This window comes from Gymnodraco acuticeps, unplaced genomic scaffold, assembly GCF_902827175.1.
Source record: "Gymnodraco acuticeps unplaced genomic scaffold, fGymAcu1.1, whole genome shotgun sequence".
In the NCBI taxonomy this organism is placed as follows: domain Eukaryota; kingdom Metazoa; phylum Chordata; class Actinopteri; order Perciformes; family Bathydraconidae; genus Gymnodraco; species Gymnodraco acuticeps.
This window is the reverse complement of record NW_022989778.1, coordinates 1,838,631-1,855,812: the sequence shown is the minus strand read 5'-3', so window position 1 is coordinate 1,855,812 and position 17,182 is coordinate 1,838,631. Positions and strand designations below refer to the sequence as shown.

The 17,182-nt window shown below is 42.9% G+C and overlaps 1 protein-coding gene across 1 annotated transcript; it reads left to right on the top strand.

Annotated features, from left to right (window-relative positions):
• The first annotated feature begins 917 nt into the window (after nucleotides 1-917).
• thbs1b (thrombospondin 1b) lies at nucleotides 918-13,517 on the top strand. Its single transcript, XM_034220980.1, has 23 exons — nucleotides 918-1,181; nucleotides 1,355-1,443; nucleotides 1,606-2,165; nucleotides 2,957-3,032; nucleotides 3,361-3,444; nucleotides 3,560-3,669; nucleotides 4,413-4,538; nucleotides 5,529-5,625; nucleotides 6,494-6,667; nucleotides 6,842-7,018; nucleotides 7,115-7,288; nucleotides 7,544-7,671; nucleotides 7,781-7,933; nucleotides 8,096-8,314; nucleotides 8,420-8,527; nucleotides 8,926-9,085; nucleotides 9,179-9,297; nucleotides 10,337-10,571; nucleotides 10,699-10,926; nucleotides 11,030-11,301; nucleotides 11,407-11,504; nucleotides 11,602-11,741; nucleotides 11,840-13,517. The coding sequence occupies exons 2-23, from the start codon at nucleotides 1,380-1,382 to the stop codon at nucleotides 11,845-11,847; spliced, it is 3,510 nt and encodes a 1,169-aa protein (XP_034076871.1). The 5' UTR covers nucleotides 918-1,181; nucleotides 1,355-1,379; the 3' UTR covers nucleotides 11,848-13,517.
• Nucleotides 13,518-17,182: the final 3,665 nt, after the last annotated feature.

The following is a 17,182-nucleotide window of genomic DNA, read 5'->3' as shown; positions in this document are numbered from 1 at the left end:
TTATAATGCTCTCATTTTCTCTTAAACACCCAACAGAAACAGTGAAAATGTGGATGTCAGGTGTGCTGCAGCCCTCACTGCCTCAGGCCTCTGAACTCACATCAGCTCCTAGCGGCTGGAGCTGGAACTGCAGGTGGAGGATAATACTGAAGCCACTGTTCAGAGCTAATATGTGAGCTATTTGACTATAAAACAACGATTTTTAAACAAGCTTAAAAAGAGAGAGATTCTGTAGTATATTAAGGAATATATAGGTATTACAAAATTGTAAACTTTGCATCATCATGGGACACGGGAAAATAATATAATAATGTTTCTACTGACATAAATAGTGACATATTGACACCTTGGAGAATAACCCAGGAGTGATGTTGCATGTATTTTTGTTAGGTTTTTTTCCCATTTCACATAGCATGGAGACATGTGTAGAATATAAAAGGAATATAACAGCAGTTTTTAGTGTGCTTATCTTATGGGAATGTGTGAGATGGAAATACTTCTGAAGGGTGATGGATGGACGCTGTGAGAGGAAACACTGGTCCATTAAAGTCTGAGTGCAACACACTGAAGTCGGCCCCTCATCCAAAGCGGTCTCTAGGAGAGAGAGAAGGACGAGAAGAGAGAGTTCTCCTCTCCTGCTCAAGGCTAGTCTCATCATCTCCTCGAATCAAAGAAAGAAAAAATCTCTCTTCCTCTCTACTCTCAGACTCTCTTCTCTTCTCTTCTCTCTCTCTCTCTCTCTCTCTCTCTTCTCTCTCTCTCTCCTCTCTCTTTCTCTCTCTCCTCTCTCTCTCTCTCTCTCTCTCTCTCTCTCTCTCTCTCTCTCTCTCTGCTACTCTTTTCTCTCTCTCTCTCTCTCTCTCTCTCTCTCTCTCTCTGAGTTAAGAGGTTTAAGATCGTCCCTTTTTCTCAGCTCACCGTGATTGGACGACGCCACTTCTTAGGAATGGCATCAAACTATTTAAATAGCACTTTGTCCCCCCTCGGCTTAAAAGGGAGATTTTTAGCGGCCGATACCAGAAAGGACAAGTTTTCAATCAAGACACAAGAAGACTTTTTTCACGGTGGAACTTTGTAATTTGAAATAATTCTCCATTAATTCACTCTTGAGGATTATTGCTGGATTTCTAAATATTTTTGCGGGATTGTATTACTTTTGCTCTGCTGTTTTCGTTAATCAGGTGAGTTGGGAATATTCTAAGGAATGCATATTTCTGCAGCTGCAGAACGTTTTGATTTGTGACCGACTTTAATAACTTCTTCATGTTTTCAACCTGCACACTGACTTTGTCGGCATTGGTTTGTATGTAATAAATGGTTAGATGTTGGGGTGTTTTGTCGTTGTTTGTCACAGGCAGCAGGTTGGTGCTTCATTCACCATGAAGTTGACAGGGATATTTTTGCTTCTGATGTGTTGGAGCTGCGAGGGCGCGCGAGTTGCAGGTGAGTTTCTCCTCAGAATATTCCTCACAGATAGGAAACTGTTTATTATGATGGGAGTCTGGAGAGTTTTTAAAGCAGTTTGCAGTGTATTGAAAGTGAAAACAACAGGATGTCTGGTGCACTGCCAGACAAAGGCTGACTGCTTCTTATTATTCCCTGCAGAGAGCCGAGACGACAATAGCGTGTATGACTTGTTTGAGCTGGTCAAAGTCCCGAAGAAGAACCACGGGGTGACCCTGGTGAAAGGAGACGACCCGTACAGCCCCGCTTACAAGATCCTCAACCCGGACCTGATCCCCCCGGTCCCCGAGAGCGCCTTTAGGGACCTGATCGACTCCATCCACGCCGAGAGGGGGTTCCTCCTCCTGCTCAACTTCAAGCAGTTCAAGCGGACCAGGGGCTCCCTCCTGACCGTGGAGAAGAAGGACGGTTCCGGACCCGTGTTCGAGATCGTCTCCAATGGAAAGGCGAACACCCTCGACATAGTTTTCTCCACCGAGAACAAGCAGCAGGTGGTTTCCATTGAAGATGCGGACCTGGCTACGGGGCAGTGGAAGAATATCACGCTGTTCGTGCAGGAGGACCGCGCGCAGCTGTACGCCGGATGCGAGGAGGTGAACACCGCGGAGCTGGACGCGCCCATCCAGAGCATCCTCACCCTGGAGACCCCGGTCAGCTCCCAGCTCCGGATCGGCAAGGGAGCCGTGAAGGACAGGTTCATGGTGAGAACACCCGTCATTATAAACAGAGGAAATTCAGTCACGTCTTTAGAGTCGTGAGTGGATAGTTTTGTTTAAAACAGAGGTGGTGAAGTACTCAGATCTTGTACTTAATTAGAAGAACCACAGTGTTACAAGTAAAAATCCTGCATTCAAAATGTTACTCAAGTAAAAGTGCAAAAGCATTAGCATCAAACTATACATAAAGTATACTCATTATGCAGATTGGCACTTTTTAGAATAGTATATGTTTTTATTGTAATAATGTATTAATTGAAGTGTTATCAAAGCTGGTAAAGGTGCAGCTTTTTGTGACTTGCAAGGTAGCAAGGTAAGGTAGCTTGTGAATTTACTCCAGGTGTAACTAAAGTCTGATTTAAGTGTTTATTATATTTCACATCATTAATCCAAATCTGCAAAGTAACTAAAGGCAGCTAAAGGTAAATAAGTCTAGTAGAGTAAAAGTACACCAGTTACCCCTGAATTGAAGTGGTGTATGTGTTTTACTGTATTTATTCTTAAATGTATTTTATTTTGTAAAGCACTTACTGTCGCGTACTGAAAGGATATATATATATATAAATAAACTTGCCTTGCCTAGAAGTACGAAGCAAAACATTCAAATACTAAAGTAGAAATCCCTCAAAATTGTACTTAAGTACAGTACTTAGAGTACATCTTTAAACCAAACACTTTAGTTACTTGACACCACTTCTTATGTGCTTTTACATTCAGCAATGAAACATTAGCTGATTTTCAGGATCATAGTTTAAAGTGAACATCCATACTTGCAGGGGGTCCTACAAAACGTCCGGTTTGTGTTTGGAGCGTCACTGGAAGCGATCCTGCGCAACAAAGGATGCCAAAGCTGTAAGTACTCACAAATCTTGTCTGTTTACTCACCACTCATGTGCTTCATGTTCTGCCAAGTACTAAGTCCTTATCAAAGAAATGTGTACACTTTAATTGCTTGATGATTTCTACATAAAGCCTCACAGTTTACAACTTGTCACACAGGAATGCCACTATACACATTTCTCAGGGTGCTGTGGTCGCTGGGCTGCAGCATTAACATATTACTTGTCTTAATGAGTAATTGTGGGAGGTGTAACATTTGAGAATAGTAATCCCTCTCATTAATAAGACAAGATGAGTGTGCAAATATGTAGTTTGATGTATGGTACTGTTCTTATTTCAGCTATAAGGACTGACTCCCTGGTCCTGGAGAACCTCAATGGATCCTCAGCAATCAGAACAGAGTACACCGGACACAAGACTAAAGGTAAACACCGCTTACATCACCCTCCTTTTCTCATGGCTGTTCATTTCGACTGATCACACTTTTTCTTATACCTTCACTGCCAAATCATGACTTTCCTCCCTGTATTTTTTATAAGACCTGCAGATGGTCTGTGGCTTCTCCTGTGAGGATCTGATCGGCATGTTTAAGGAGCTGAAGGGCCTCGGTGTGGTGGTGAAGGAGCTGTCCAATGAGCTCCGCCAGCTGGTAAGGAGGAGGAAACCTGCCAGACCGTCTGGTGGCAGAGAGCAGGAGACAGTCTGCCTGCCTGTGTGTGTGTGTGTGTGTGTGTGTGTGTGTGTGTGTGTGTGTGTGTGTGTGTGTGTGTGTGTGTGTGTGTGTGTGTGTGTGTGTGTGTGTGTGTGTGTGTGTGTGTGTGTGTGTGTGTGTGTGTGTGTGTGTGTGTGTGTGTGTGTGTGTGTGTGTGTGTGTCTAGTCTCTATGTTACCGTCACCACCTGTGTGCACCACAGCTGTCAAAATAGCATTAGACATTAGGTATCTCCAAGGTATTGCAGTTTTCAAAGTAAAAGCTTATTTTCTGTTAATCAAATGAAGTTAACAATACTTTGAGTGCTCTGAAAACAATGGAGCCTAGAGGATTTATGCATTTTAAAGTGAATAGTGCTAAACTTAAATACTGAAATCTAAAATATCCACTAGCCAGAACTATCTTATTCACACAAGACAAAAGTTAAACAGCTTTATGGCATCAGTTCAAAGGTTTCCCAACCCATATAAAGTTCTACAAAAAACACATGTTCTCTCTAGATAGTATAATGTCAAACTTGTATGGATTAGTAGTAAGTAGTTGTGCATATTCACATCTTTTTTTATAAGCAATCAACAAATACTCGTTACTTTCTTTCATATCTTTAGTACATTTTAATGAGAAAGGTAGAAGCTTATTGGCATCTAATTAAAATCTGTGTTTTGTCTTCTCCCTCCCAGACGGATGAGAACAAGCTGATTAAGAACCGGATTGGCATTCACAGCGGAGTCTGCATCCACAACGGCATCGTGCACAAGAACAGAGACGAGTGGACCGTGGATGACTGCACCGAGTGCACTTGTCAGGTGAGATCTCCAGAGTGTGTATTGTCTCTTCCTAAGTACTTAAATACACATGTGAGGGGATGCACTCTGTACTCCAACTTGTTTATACATGCACACACACTCGAATGGAAAGACCACTCGCGCACACCTACACACTTGACACCACTCAACTGATCTGGTCAGTAATTAGTGGTGTGAAGGCCTGGCAGAAGCTCAACGGCAGCCTTTACTGCTGTAATGAGAGGTCCGCTGACAGAAGTTCAACTTGAGTGTGGCCTAGACAGACTTGACCAGACTTTAAGTGATGCATTGTAATTAAGAACAAGACCTTGGCACTGACTGAATGAAGTGGAAATAAAGGATGGGTTGAGCGCCCTGCATTTCACCATTACATTCCTGATGTTCTCTTCTACTGATACACACTTTTTTCACTTTTCTTCCCTGATCAGATCCAGGAGGGAGAACATAATCATGCATAGTTAGCCAGTTGAGATCCCTGAGTCATTCACACTGTACCCACACAGGTTGTTCTGACAATCTGGCTTCACTTGTTTGGGGCTCAGCGCCCAGTTTCGGCTCTACAGTCAAATCCACTTCCATTATTGGGACTTTTGGACTCATTCCCACCCTCTCCTGACCCAGTGGGCAGGTGGTGGTCTGCAGGGGTCTCTGCTCCCAGCCAGAATCCTGCTTTTTTGTTTGTCAGGCATGGTGAATCTGTGCAAACTCAGATGTTGGAGCAGAGTGTTTAATGAGTTGGTTGCACGGACATGGACAAAAACTTGGATTTAAAGAAATTACTCTGTAACACGCACTCCTTTTAAAAAAGGTTCACAGAACATTCAACTCCACAATAGTGACACTGCTCTGGATTGTTTCAACCCATTTAACAATGTGAGATTCAACCCAACATCTGGACTTAATTTAGTAGAAAACTGCAGCAACGCTTGATAGATATTCATATATTTGAGCATGTGTTTAACACTTCATTTGATCTCTTTGCTCCTGCAGAACTCTGCTACCGTGTGCCGCAAGATCTCTTGCCCCCTGCTCTCCTGTGCTAATGCTACTATTGCTGATGGAGAGTGCTGCCCTCGCTGTGGAACACGTAAGTATTTCTTATTGTTAGAATCTGCATAGCTAAAGGAAAGCACACTTTAATTGCATTTACGTAAACGTGCACTGTAAGCTACTGTACAAACGGCCCGTGTGAGCTAGAATGTATACAGTATGTTTAAACTAACACACAGGGCATTCAAACACTGCCTCATTCACGGAAAGAGCAATTTCTATGTTATTTGCCATGTACAACAAAAAGCCACAAATATTTCCCTGGCAAATGTCTCTATTCAAGAGAAAACATGTTAACTTTAGAGATGATTTAACTGCAATAACATCCGAGTAAATGAAAGGGTGCTTATGTGTTTGGAACATTGGTTCTTTGTGCTCAAAAACATCTTTGAAACGGCTGTAATTTGCCAAAATTGGTTAAAGCGGTATGGAAAATTGGTCGGCTGTTTAGTGAAGCCATCTTCTACTTAAGAAGAAGTGACATGCTCCTCATACCAATGCAGGGATGGCTGCAATGCCTCCCTACAACCTAAATAAACAGGGGAAGCACCATTCATCCAGACCTCAGCCACTTGTCGAAGTCATTACACACCCAGGGCCGTGTTTGCAAAATCTGTTTCCTCTCTAAGAAAACATAAGCCGATGGGGCATCCCTATGTACCCCGAGGACAGTGGCCCTTACTGTTTCTCTCAGCGAGTTATTCTCTGCCCTCCCTCTCAACAGACGACCTTCTATCTGTCCAACTCCCAGCTAAATCCACACTATTAGCCCTCTGCTTTAAGAGCTTTCCCTCCTCATTTAGGCTTGGGGGTGTTTGTGAGGGGTGCTGCCTCGCAGGAATAGCCCTTTTATTGTCTGCCTCTTCCCCTCTCTCTCATACTCTCTCCCTCTCCCTCCTTCTCAGCGAGCGACTATGCAGAAGACGGCTGGTCGCCGTGGTCTGAATGGACCCATTGTTCCGTGTCATGTGGGCGGGGTATCCAGCAGCGTGGGCGCTCTTGCGACCGTATCAATAGCAACTGCGAGGGCACCTCTGTGCAGACCCGCGACTGCTACCTCCAGGAGTGTGACAAGCGATGTAAGTTAACACAACACACTCTCACCCAGCCAAACAAAACCAAATAAGCAGCAGGCCTAACCCTATCTATCTGAGAGATACTTGGCTCATCATCACTGGGCCATAATATATGATTGAGCCACAAAGGAGCAGCAATTGGCTTCCTGATAACTGACCTTTCTCTGTGTCCTTTAGTCAAGCAGGACGGCAATTGGAGCCATTGGTCACCCTGGTCCTCCTGCTCCGTCACCTGTGGTGCTGGTGTAATCACCCGTATCCGCCTTTGCAACTCCCCCACCCCTCAGCTTGGAGGCAAGAACTGTGAGGGAGAAGGACGGCAAACTGAGAAGTGTCAGAAATCTCCGTGCCCAAGTAAGTCCCAACATCTGATATTCCTGCCTGCATTTATATGTCTTTAAAACACAGCACAAATAGAAATAAATAATTATTTCTTCTCGTCTCCCTTAGTCAATGGTAACTGGGGACCCTGGGCTCCATGGGACACCTGCACTCTCACCTGTGGAGGCGGTGTCCAGAATCGAAAACGCCTGTGCAATAACCCTGAATCCAAATACGGTGGCAAAGAGTGTATCGGTAATCCCAAAGACACCCAGATGTGCAACAAGAAAGCCTGTCCAGTTGGTGAGACATTTACATCACTTACAGAGCTCCTACAATTAAATTCCATGTAGCCCATCTGTATTATTTGAAACAGATTGTCTTACAATGTTTAATTTACTTTATCACTATTTTTGGCATTTTGTTATGTTGTTTGTTTAAATCAATTAGGTATGTCATATCCTGATCATTTCCTTCACAAATAGCTCATTAGTGAAAAGGGATACCTTTGATGTTGCAGATGATGTTTGGATAATAATCCAACATTGTGGTTTTCAGATGGGTGCCTGTCCAACCCCTGCTTTGCTGGAGCCAAGTGCACCAGTTTACCTGATGGGTCCTGGAAGTGCGGAAAGTGCCCAGCTGGCTACGCTGGCAATGGTATCAAGTGCAAAGATGTTGATGAGGTAAACTATTAGATCATCTATTATTATTTTGTCAGGTATAAAACATGGCTAATGTATGTTGCAAGTCCCCAGCTTAATGGGCTCAATGTTTTTATCTTACTTTTAACAGTGCAAGGAGGTCCCAGACGCTTGCTTTGAGTTTAATGGCGTGCACCGCTGTGAGAACACTGAGCCTGGCTACAACTGTCTGCCATGTCCTTCTCGCTACTCAGGACCCCAACCGTTTGGCAAAGGTGTGGAGCAGGCCGCTGCCAAGAAACAGGTAAGTGCAGATACAAATGAAAAATACTGACAACAGGAATAACTGGTACAGATACAAATGCATCTCCAGGACAGGAATATACTCGAATGTCCAACTTTTCCAGAAACAGAATTTCGACTATGCACAGTGTGTTCATCTATGTATTCCTTATTCACCCTCCAGGTGTGCACAGCCCTTAATCCCTGCCTCGATGGAAGCCATGACTGCAACAAAAACGCCCGTTGTAACTACCTTGGACACTTTGCCGATCCCATGTTCCGCTGTGAGTGCAAGCCCGGCTATGCTGGCAACGGCCATATCTGCGGAGAGGACACAGATCTGGATGGATGGCCCAACTCTGACCTGGTGTGTGTGGAGAACGCCACCTACCACTGCAAGAAGGTACATAATGACGAAGCAGCTAGGCTCTACTATGTCTTGTGAAGCAAAGTTCGTTTTTCTTCGTCTTTCAGAAATTAAGTTCATTTTTTGTTGTCTGTTATTCAGGACAACTGTCCAAACCTCCCTAACTCTGGGCAAGAAGATCACGATAAGGATGGCATGGGAGATGCCTGTGACACCGATGATGACAATGATGGCATTCCTGACGATAGGGTAAGTACAATTATCTAGTGATCATAGTCTTGGAAAATGGAGTGTGTGTGTGTGTGTGTGTTCTTAGATGTTTGCATTCATCATTCATGCCATCTAATAAGAAGGCAGGTGGAGAGGATGAAGGGGAGGGGAGGCTCAGCAGGAAAGCAAATGTTTCTCCCCTGCCTGAGCCAGAACCTCAAATTCCAACACTGAGGTACAGCTCTGAAGGGGCTGCACTGTGGGTTTGCTAATCCCAACATTAGATTTGGGACAGGGCATAAAATAAAGTACCTTTTCATCCTGCATTGCTCCCTCCCTCTAAATAGATCCAACCAGCCTCGGATGGCAAGGGACAAGCAACTGAACACTTACACTCTACTCTTCTCTTCCCATTTTGCTGCCTCTTTATCAAACAGGACAACTGCCCATTCGTTTACAACCCCAGGCAGTATGACTATGACCGCGATGATGTTGGTGACCGCTGCGACAACTGCCCTTACAATAGTAACCCAGACCAAACGGACACAGACAACAATGGAGAGGGAGACGCCTGTGCTGTGGACATTGATGGAGATGGTAAGGACTGAAAATGAACCAATCCTCTGCAGATAAACAGTGAGATTATGCCTATAGTGTACTTACTTTTGAATGTTCCCATTAATTCCTTAGGCATAATAAATGAGAAAGACAACTGCCCCCATGTGTACAATGTCGACCAGAAGGACACAGATCTGGACGGCGTGGGAGACATGTGTGATAACTGCCCTCTGGAACATAATCCAGATCAGGTGTGTGGACACACCACCCTTCCCCATTTTCTTCCACCTCACCCACCAACAATAATCCACATTCATCTCCCTGCTTTTCTCTATAGCTCAGCATATATCTGTCTTTCATTTGAGACGGAGCGTCAGTGATTAGCCCTGTGTAGCTGTCTCAGCTTAATCACGCCATGTAAAGGTGGAGAAAATCCTGTATGCAGCAGAAGGGCACATCAGTTCAATAAGGCGTGGTGGGGGGCTAGAGGTCTTTTCAATGGCCCATTGACGTTAGCTGGCTAATGTGAGGGAAGAGGCCCTAGGCTGGATATTACTGAGGAATGGGCTGGCCCTGGGCTGTGTTAGTGCCCTGTCTGCACACCACGGGCCTGCTCAGTCCACCTGTGCTATGCTACAGTGAGAAATAGGAATGTGTTGAACAACGAGACTCAGGAAAATGACGGGGGAAGGAGGGGTGAGCCTAAATCTACACGAATGTGGTCTTTAAAGAGTGAATTGACAGAGAAAGTGAATGAAGACTGAATTGCACAGTGCAATTAAAGGCCAAAAAAGACAAGTCTAGACATGAACACAGCAATGTCTTTCAAAAGATAACAAAAATACCTCTTCTCACCCTTCAACTTCTTTCATTCATCCCCTTATTATTTCCTACTGCTAAAGGGTATGTCTAGTTCTGCCAGATAGGGAGAAAGTGACTTCGCCCTTTACTACAGATGCCGGAGGTGCTCAACAAGCAAATTGGAGTAGGTGGAGCAACAGAGTCTTGTGAAGTGATGTTAGATTTTCCCTCGCTAAAACCTGCTGACAGATCTAGGACAAATTGAGCTTGGCAGCTTTACAGAGGCAACATTAGACTGGAAAGTCTGTAATGAAAGCATGAGAGGAGAGACGACTAAATAATGGTAGCAGGAAACACTGCAGGGAAAACAAAAAAAAGATTCGATGGAATGTAATCACCTGCCTACTGTATGTCAAAGAGCTACATCATTGTCCCCTGAAGCCATTTATTAAGTCAGAACACTGACGTCAAATCATTTTACCATTTCAGGTGGATTCAGATGATGACCGAGTGGGAGACAAGTGTGACAGCAACCAGGACATCGATGAGGACGGACACCAGAACAACCTGGACAACTGCCCGTATATCCCCAACGCCAACCAGGCTGACCATGACAAAGATGGCAAGGGAGACGCCTGTGATTATGATGACGATAACGATGGTGTCCCTGATGACAAGGACAACTGCAGACTGGCCTTCAACCCTGACCAACTGGACTCTGACGGTGAGTTAATAGGCCATTTTTAAAACGTGAAGGACACAGTCGCTATAAGTTGAAACAAAGCATTTGGATATAACTTCGAAACACCTTAGGTACTATTATTAATGAGTATGTAATGTATGTTTTTCAGGTAATGGTCGTGGAGATGCTTGCAAAGACGACTTTGACCAAGACAACGTGCCTGACATCTACGACGTGTGCCCAGAAAACTTTGACATTAGTGAGACAGACTTCCGCAAGTTCCAGATGGTTCCTCTTGACCCCAAAGGCACTTCCCAGATTGATCCTAACTGGGTCGTCCGCCATCAAGGCAAAGAGCTGGTTCAGACTGTCAACTGCGACCCCGGAATCGCTGTCGGTAAGTAAATAGAATAGGTTGCAAATGTCTAAAACAAATATTTGACCACATCAAGTGATTATTCAATTGAAATTCTGGTCATTAACGTGAATTTGTCCTTCAGGTTATCACGAGTTTAATTCAGTGGACTTCAGCGGGACTTTCTTCATCAACACTGAGAGGGATGATGATTACGCCGGCTTTGTGTTTGGATACCAGTCCAGTTCAAGGTTCTACGTGGTGATGTGGAAGCAGATTACACAGACATATTGGTCGAATAAACCCACCAAGGCCCAGGGCTACTCTGGCTTGTCCATTAAAATTGTTAACTCCACCACTGGTCCAGGAGAGCACCTCAGGAACGCCCTCTGGCACACAGGAAATACACCAGGACAGGTAAGATATTTGGTAGGCTTTTGGGGGTTACTCCCCAAATGCTGTTTTAAATATAGGGAAGTGTAAAAATATAAACCAATGGCTGTTTATTTTCCCTTGCCTTAGGTCCGCACTCTCTGGCATGACCCCAAGAGCGTTGGATGGAAAGACTTCACCGCCTACAGATGGCATCTGATCCACAGGCCGAGAACAGGACTTATAAGGTGGGTAGAAGATAGTAATGTACTCTCTACATGGGTGTGATGTTTAAATCCCAAATTTTAGTCCTCATTTGCTTAACTTTTTATTTTATTCAAACAGAGTTGTGATGTACGAGGGCAAGAAGATCATGGCAGATTCTGGTAACATCTATGACAAGACATATGCTGGCGGCAGGCTAGGTCTTTTTGTCTTCTCACAAGAGATGGTATACTTCTCAGACCTCAAGTATGAATGCAGAGGTAAGAACTTACGTCTCATCAACTTCCCATAAAGCATGTGATGTTCTGCTTTTAAAATCAAGACCATATCCAACTCTTTTGTCTTCTTCTTTCAACAGATACCTAAATGCACTGCCCAGAAAGCTCTGAGGAATGCACCTTTTTTGTATAAAGTATGAACTTATGTATTCTGATGCAAAGTCCAGGGACCGATTTATCCCCGCAACTCTTTCTTCTGCGGCACGCACACTCTGACGACGCGAAGGGCATGTGGTCAGCCTCAGGGTAACTTGAAGCTGGTTTGGGCGAAGCACCGACCGGTTGACTGCCAGTTGAGGATCAGAGAGCTCCGTCTCCTCCACCCTTAGCATCCATGAGGGCAGGGAGAGCTGGGGGGGAAAAGCAAGCCCTCGAGCTTCGCCAGTAGGACACAAACACCTTTCTATCCCAGCTCTGCCTGCTTTTTGCTCTCTGAAAGACCTCATTCATCTCTGTGCGGCAGCGGCTCCACATAGACAACTATGCACTTCCAAACCTTTACATCTCTCTCTCTCTCTCTCTTTCTGTCTCACCACTTCAGCCTGTGTGCCTTTCTACCTTCTGGATGGACATCCCAAAGAAAAAATAAACTGATGAAATATTTCTTTACCAGATCTGCCAGGATGTAGATACTGAATGATATAACATTTGAGGACTCAGAGGATGAAGACAGCAATACAATTTGTTTAGGGTCATGATTGTTAAGGACTTAAGAACTGTTGGGAGTTGAGCGAGTTTGAAATAAGGGGAACATGATGATTGTGGTTATGCATGTACTGTAAGTGGAAGACTGGAAAAAGAAAGTGTGTTTACCCATCTACTAATATCTGTAGAGAAGAGAATTACAAAGTTACATTTAGGATAGCTATCTTTGAACTCACAAGTATCATGGGCTTTGTTGATGCTGTCTGGTTGACTAAACAAATCTCAGGGTGGGATGGAAGTAAGATCTTCCTATATCAAACCAGCAAGAACAAATATGAGGATTATTTCACAGCCAGTGCTCCCTCCAAAATACTCCCCTTCTGACATCAAAACATTGGTCATTAAGATTTATCAGCCTCTGAGGATTTCAATTTTATAAGTATGTAAATACATGTAATTTATTGACGTTTGCCTACAATGTAGGCAGCAAAGGAAATTTGAATGCTTTGAAAAAGTAAAAGAAGTCCATCCAATATTACAGTGAAAACTGATCCAAAATTGGGTACGGCCAGGTATCGATGTCTCTCATCTCCCGCTGTACAAAGCCAACTAGATATGCTTCAGATAGGGCTATCTAGCATGAAGTGTATGTGACTCGTGTGCCTTTTCTTAAGAGAGAGATGAAAAACAAAGGAAATCTTTGTTGTACAAATATTACCTCATTGCTGTTGTATAATTTGATTAAACAAAAACAAAACCTATAGAAACTTTTTTTTATATTCCTTTGAAATGATGGACATCTTGGTGCCACTGTAGCATGAGCTGTAAATAGTATGTCATTTCATATCTAAAACAAATACAAGCTCCCAATCCCGTGATCTACAACAGAGAAAATAACAGTACAATGGGAGATTTCCTTTTATAAATAATTTTGCTCCATCATGTTTGTCCAATGCTGTTTTTAGCAGATAAATTATTGTTTTGTCTTAGCTGTTTGCAAGAGGTTGATTTGTATGTGCGTGTGTGTAGATAAATGCTATTTAAATAATTTATCAGGATTTGTCGCCTTACCAAAGGCCACACGTCCATCTGTATAAACGGTTTGCACACTGACGTGAGGATGTTCTGTTCTTTATCGTTTTTACCTTTCTTTGTTATTGTGTATCAATGTTACCATTATTTTTGTACAATTAGTTTGGCTTGTCTGTAAACATTTTCTTAGTTGTACAAAGCGAAAATGCTGTTTTTATTCATAGCCATTATTTTGTTACATACTTCAAGACAATAAATAGTTGTTAAAATTCTCAAGCATGTCTGTACTTTTGTGTTTCACATTGGAGCAACTTGACAATGAAGTCTACCTTAGGCAAAACACTTTGACATACTCAAAGCCAAGAATGAATCTCAGTCCCCCCAAACAGAGTTGTACTTTCAGACCTTCCTCCTGCAGTCATACATATGGTCTCTCTGTGATGAAGGCCACATGAGGAATGTGACAGACGTCTGCTCCTCAGCTTGATCTGCCTGACCTCTGTGTGATCTGCGCTGACCTCTGCAGAAGCTCAAACAACACAGAGAGCAAATATTAGGCCAACACAAACCTTGACATTGGGAGAGTGGCTTTGGGACGCAAGCTAAAAAATATCCACTGGGGGACAAAAAAGCAGGAACACAACACAGCAAGTGCACAAACTGTGACCTCATAAATCACTTGATGGTATTAACAGCAATACCGTTAGGGTGTTTCTGTTTTTTGTATTTCCTTTTTGCCTATAACTGTCTCCTTATCAAGACTCTTTGAAGTTGTTATAGTGGTCACTGTTCTGATGATTCGGCACCAGATGTGCACTGGTAGTACATATGCCCAAAAATTCTCCGAACCAGACCTCGGGAAAACCTACATTTACTAAAAAACAAAGAGGCGTGGCCTCAAAAGGGACAAATGTCCATAAGACTTGATCCAAACGTACTCAAGGACCGGATCAAAAACAAATCTTATGAGTTTTCACTTCATAGTTCACCCTTTCTGTTTCACATGCATCCTGAAATGATCTTAATAGAGGTTATTAGGTATTAGGCATATTGTCACACAAAATCGCATTGATACCCAGAACTATATCTAACACAAAGTTAAGTTAATGCAAGTGAGAACAAGCAGGTTTTTTACCATCCAGGGCTGGGTCTTGGCTACTACTTGTACGAAATGAATGAAAATGAAACGGCTCAATAGTGTGTCCTTCACACTTGACTTCCTGTTGATGTTTGAGTTTCTGTGATTTTCATTGTTTGTTTAGCATCTCCGCTCCTGACAAAAAAAGAAAGAAAGAAGAGAAACAAGACAGGGTTTTTAGAAATAAAAGTGAACTAATAATGACTCAGTGTTATTATGTAGCAATCGAGTGGAGTGAAGCAAATAGAGATTTATGGCCTATATTATTGGCCTTTTTTAGTCCAGGAAGTCAGTAATAAACTTGCTCTTATTAATCATGTCAGCCCAGCTTGAGATATTATGGATTATTATAAAGTGGCCAAGCTGTAGGCAAGACATCGTAACACCAGCTGCAGTTCTCACACGTCTCTGCCAGCTGTCTACAAACACACACATGTTTACTCTCAGACCCTCTTTAGGCTGCATGTCAGTGCACCACTGTAAAGAACACAGATGATTCAACAAGAAAATTGTATTGTTTCAGCTCTAAATTGAGGATGCTGTTTCAAGGATATAAGATATTTTGCACACACTGATGTATTCTGTTATGCCTAACTTTATCCTCTTCAGCATTGCTGAGAGACACCTTGATAATGAACATTGGACATGGGAACCATAGTGCGTATTGTTGCCCACTCTTTTCCCAGCAACACCTTCAAACTGGCAGCCATCCAGTCGCAAGTCACGACCATGATTACTCGCCACACACACTCCTCGAATAATGACAGACCAAAGCTAAAAAATACCCACTCAATTACCTCAGGCACCTTTAATGTGTCTGCAAAAAGCACCTTTTGCAGTAAAAGCATATATACGTTAGCCTTGAAGTGAAGTGACTAATGCAAAGTGCTGTTGAATGGAACAAAGGCCGTCCACCCTGGAGTTACGGCAGCTTTATTTAGCTCCTGTAATCCACCCGGGGAAGTGGAGAGACTGCGCTCCGTTTGCAGTACCCACCGCCACAATTGGCCTCAAACCTCAAACGCTACATTTAATCCGGCCTCCCTCCTCTTCTGGTCTGTCATTCAAGACCTTTGTGCTTCATGCTGCTGGGTATTGAGGTGTTGAAGTGTTATGTTGAGCTGGAGGACCCCCCACTAAATGTAGCCACAATGTACGTCTGTAAGTAAAGGAGCTAAAAGGACCCCACCTGTACATACATTAGTGAGTCTCAAATAAGAATGGAATAACATTTTCTCGAACAATAAAGACTTGGTGAAAATAAGTCTGGCCTGTGGTTTAGTCAGTGCATTTTCTTTCCATTATATTGGGTGGGCGTGTAGAGTGGGATCGGAACGAAACCTCAACGACACCTGCATTTTACGATTTCTAAAAAAAGAAAAGAAAACGCACACAGCTGAAGGCATCAGACTTGTAAAAGCCATCACTTTAATCACGAGAGCTGTTATGCAACATCTTGAGTCATCTGTGTTTTCTGGTTCTACACACGCTTGGCTTTGACTATACTCTTTAGATCTCTGCAAATTGTAGGCTGTAAAAGGCTGGCACATTCAAATACAGTGGGAGATGGTTTCTCCATTAAGTACAACATGTCACTGCAAGGGAGAAGTCCTACAACTACACTAACTTTTATCCATGTATTTTTTCTTTTAATGTTTATTTTATTATCTTTTCTTTTTAATGACTGATTTTAAATACCATTTTCTTAATGTCTTTCATTTTTTGTAAAGCACTTTGAATTGCCTTGTGTTGAAAGGTGCTATATAAATAAACTTGCCTTGCCTTACATTGTGATTTGTGCAGCTAGGTACCTCCTGGATCTGTAACAACAACTATTTATTGACAATGTTATTAATTCAGGATTCATTCATTCACGTTAAGTGTCAAACAGATAGGTATTGTTGTTATTCAGGGGTCGGTATATTGGCACATTATGGGACCGTTGGTTCAACAAATAAGACTTTCTGAATGGCTTCGAACTAAAACTGCGGGCCGGTTTAATGAGTTTTATAAGAATCATGGCATCAGAGGAACAAAGATCTTTTGACGATGTCAGACTTAGTGACATAACTGTGATATAATCACATAAAGACTTTGGCTGCTTTTCTATTATTCCCTTCTGTAAGCCCTCATGAAATAATTCCCCACAGAGAACAATACGGTTCCTGTGATTGTTGGCAGTCGCCCTGGGATTCCTGACTGGGATGTGCTGCGACCTCTGAGCCGGCTGCACCTGGCCAACTCAAAAAGGCCCAGAATATTTTTGATGGAAAAAGGGTGACCTTTGTCACCTTTGACATATAGGTCCAAAATAAACATATTTAGAATGCCATAAATCTTTCCTCTCATGAGAACAATAAAATGACATGTTTTGAAAAGAATGTTCCCAATGTGAAAACAATGAGGGGATAATTTATTGAACATTTTCAAGTGTGTGGAATGAGAAGCATGCATTGAGACGAGGAGGTGTTATACATGTTGCCTGTCCCATCTGCTCGGTGTGATCTTTGTGCATTGCCGTGTGTTTTTCCAACGTCTACTGGACACAAGTGAGGAAAGTGTTTGAACAGAGAACAGATAAAGTTTCCAAAACAACCCACAGACGACC

Excerpts from the sequence above, each read along its gene's own strand:
- thbs1b (XM_034220980.1), top strand. The coding sequence starts at position 1,380 with ATGAAGTTGACAGGGATATTTTTGCTTCTGATGTGTTGGAGCTGCGAG. Across the intron at positions 3,033-3,360 it reads CAACAAAGGATGCCAAAGCT|CTATAAGGACTGACTCCCTG; the intron begins GTAAGTACTCAC and ends TTCTTATTTCAG. Across the intron at positions 10,572-10,698 it reads TGACCAACTGGACTCTGACG|GTAATGGTCGTGGAGATGCT; the intron begins GTGAGTTAATAG and ends TATGTTTTTCAG.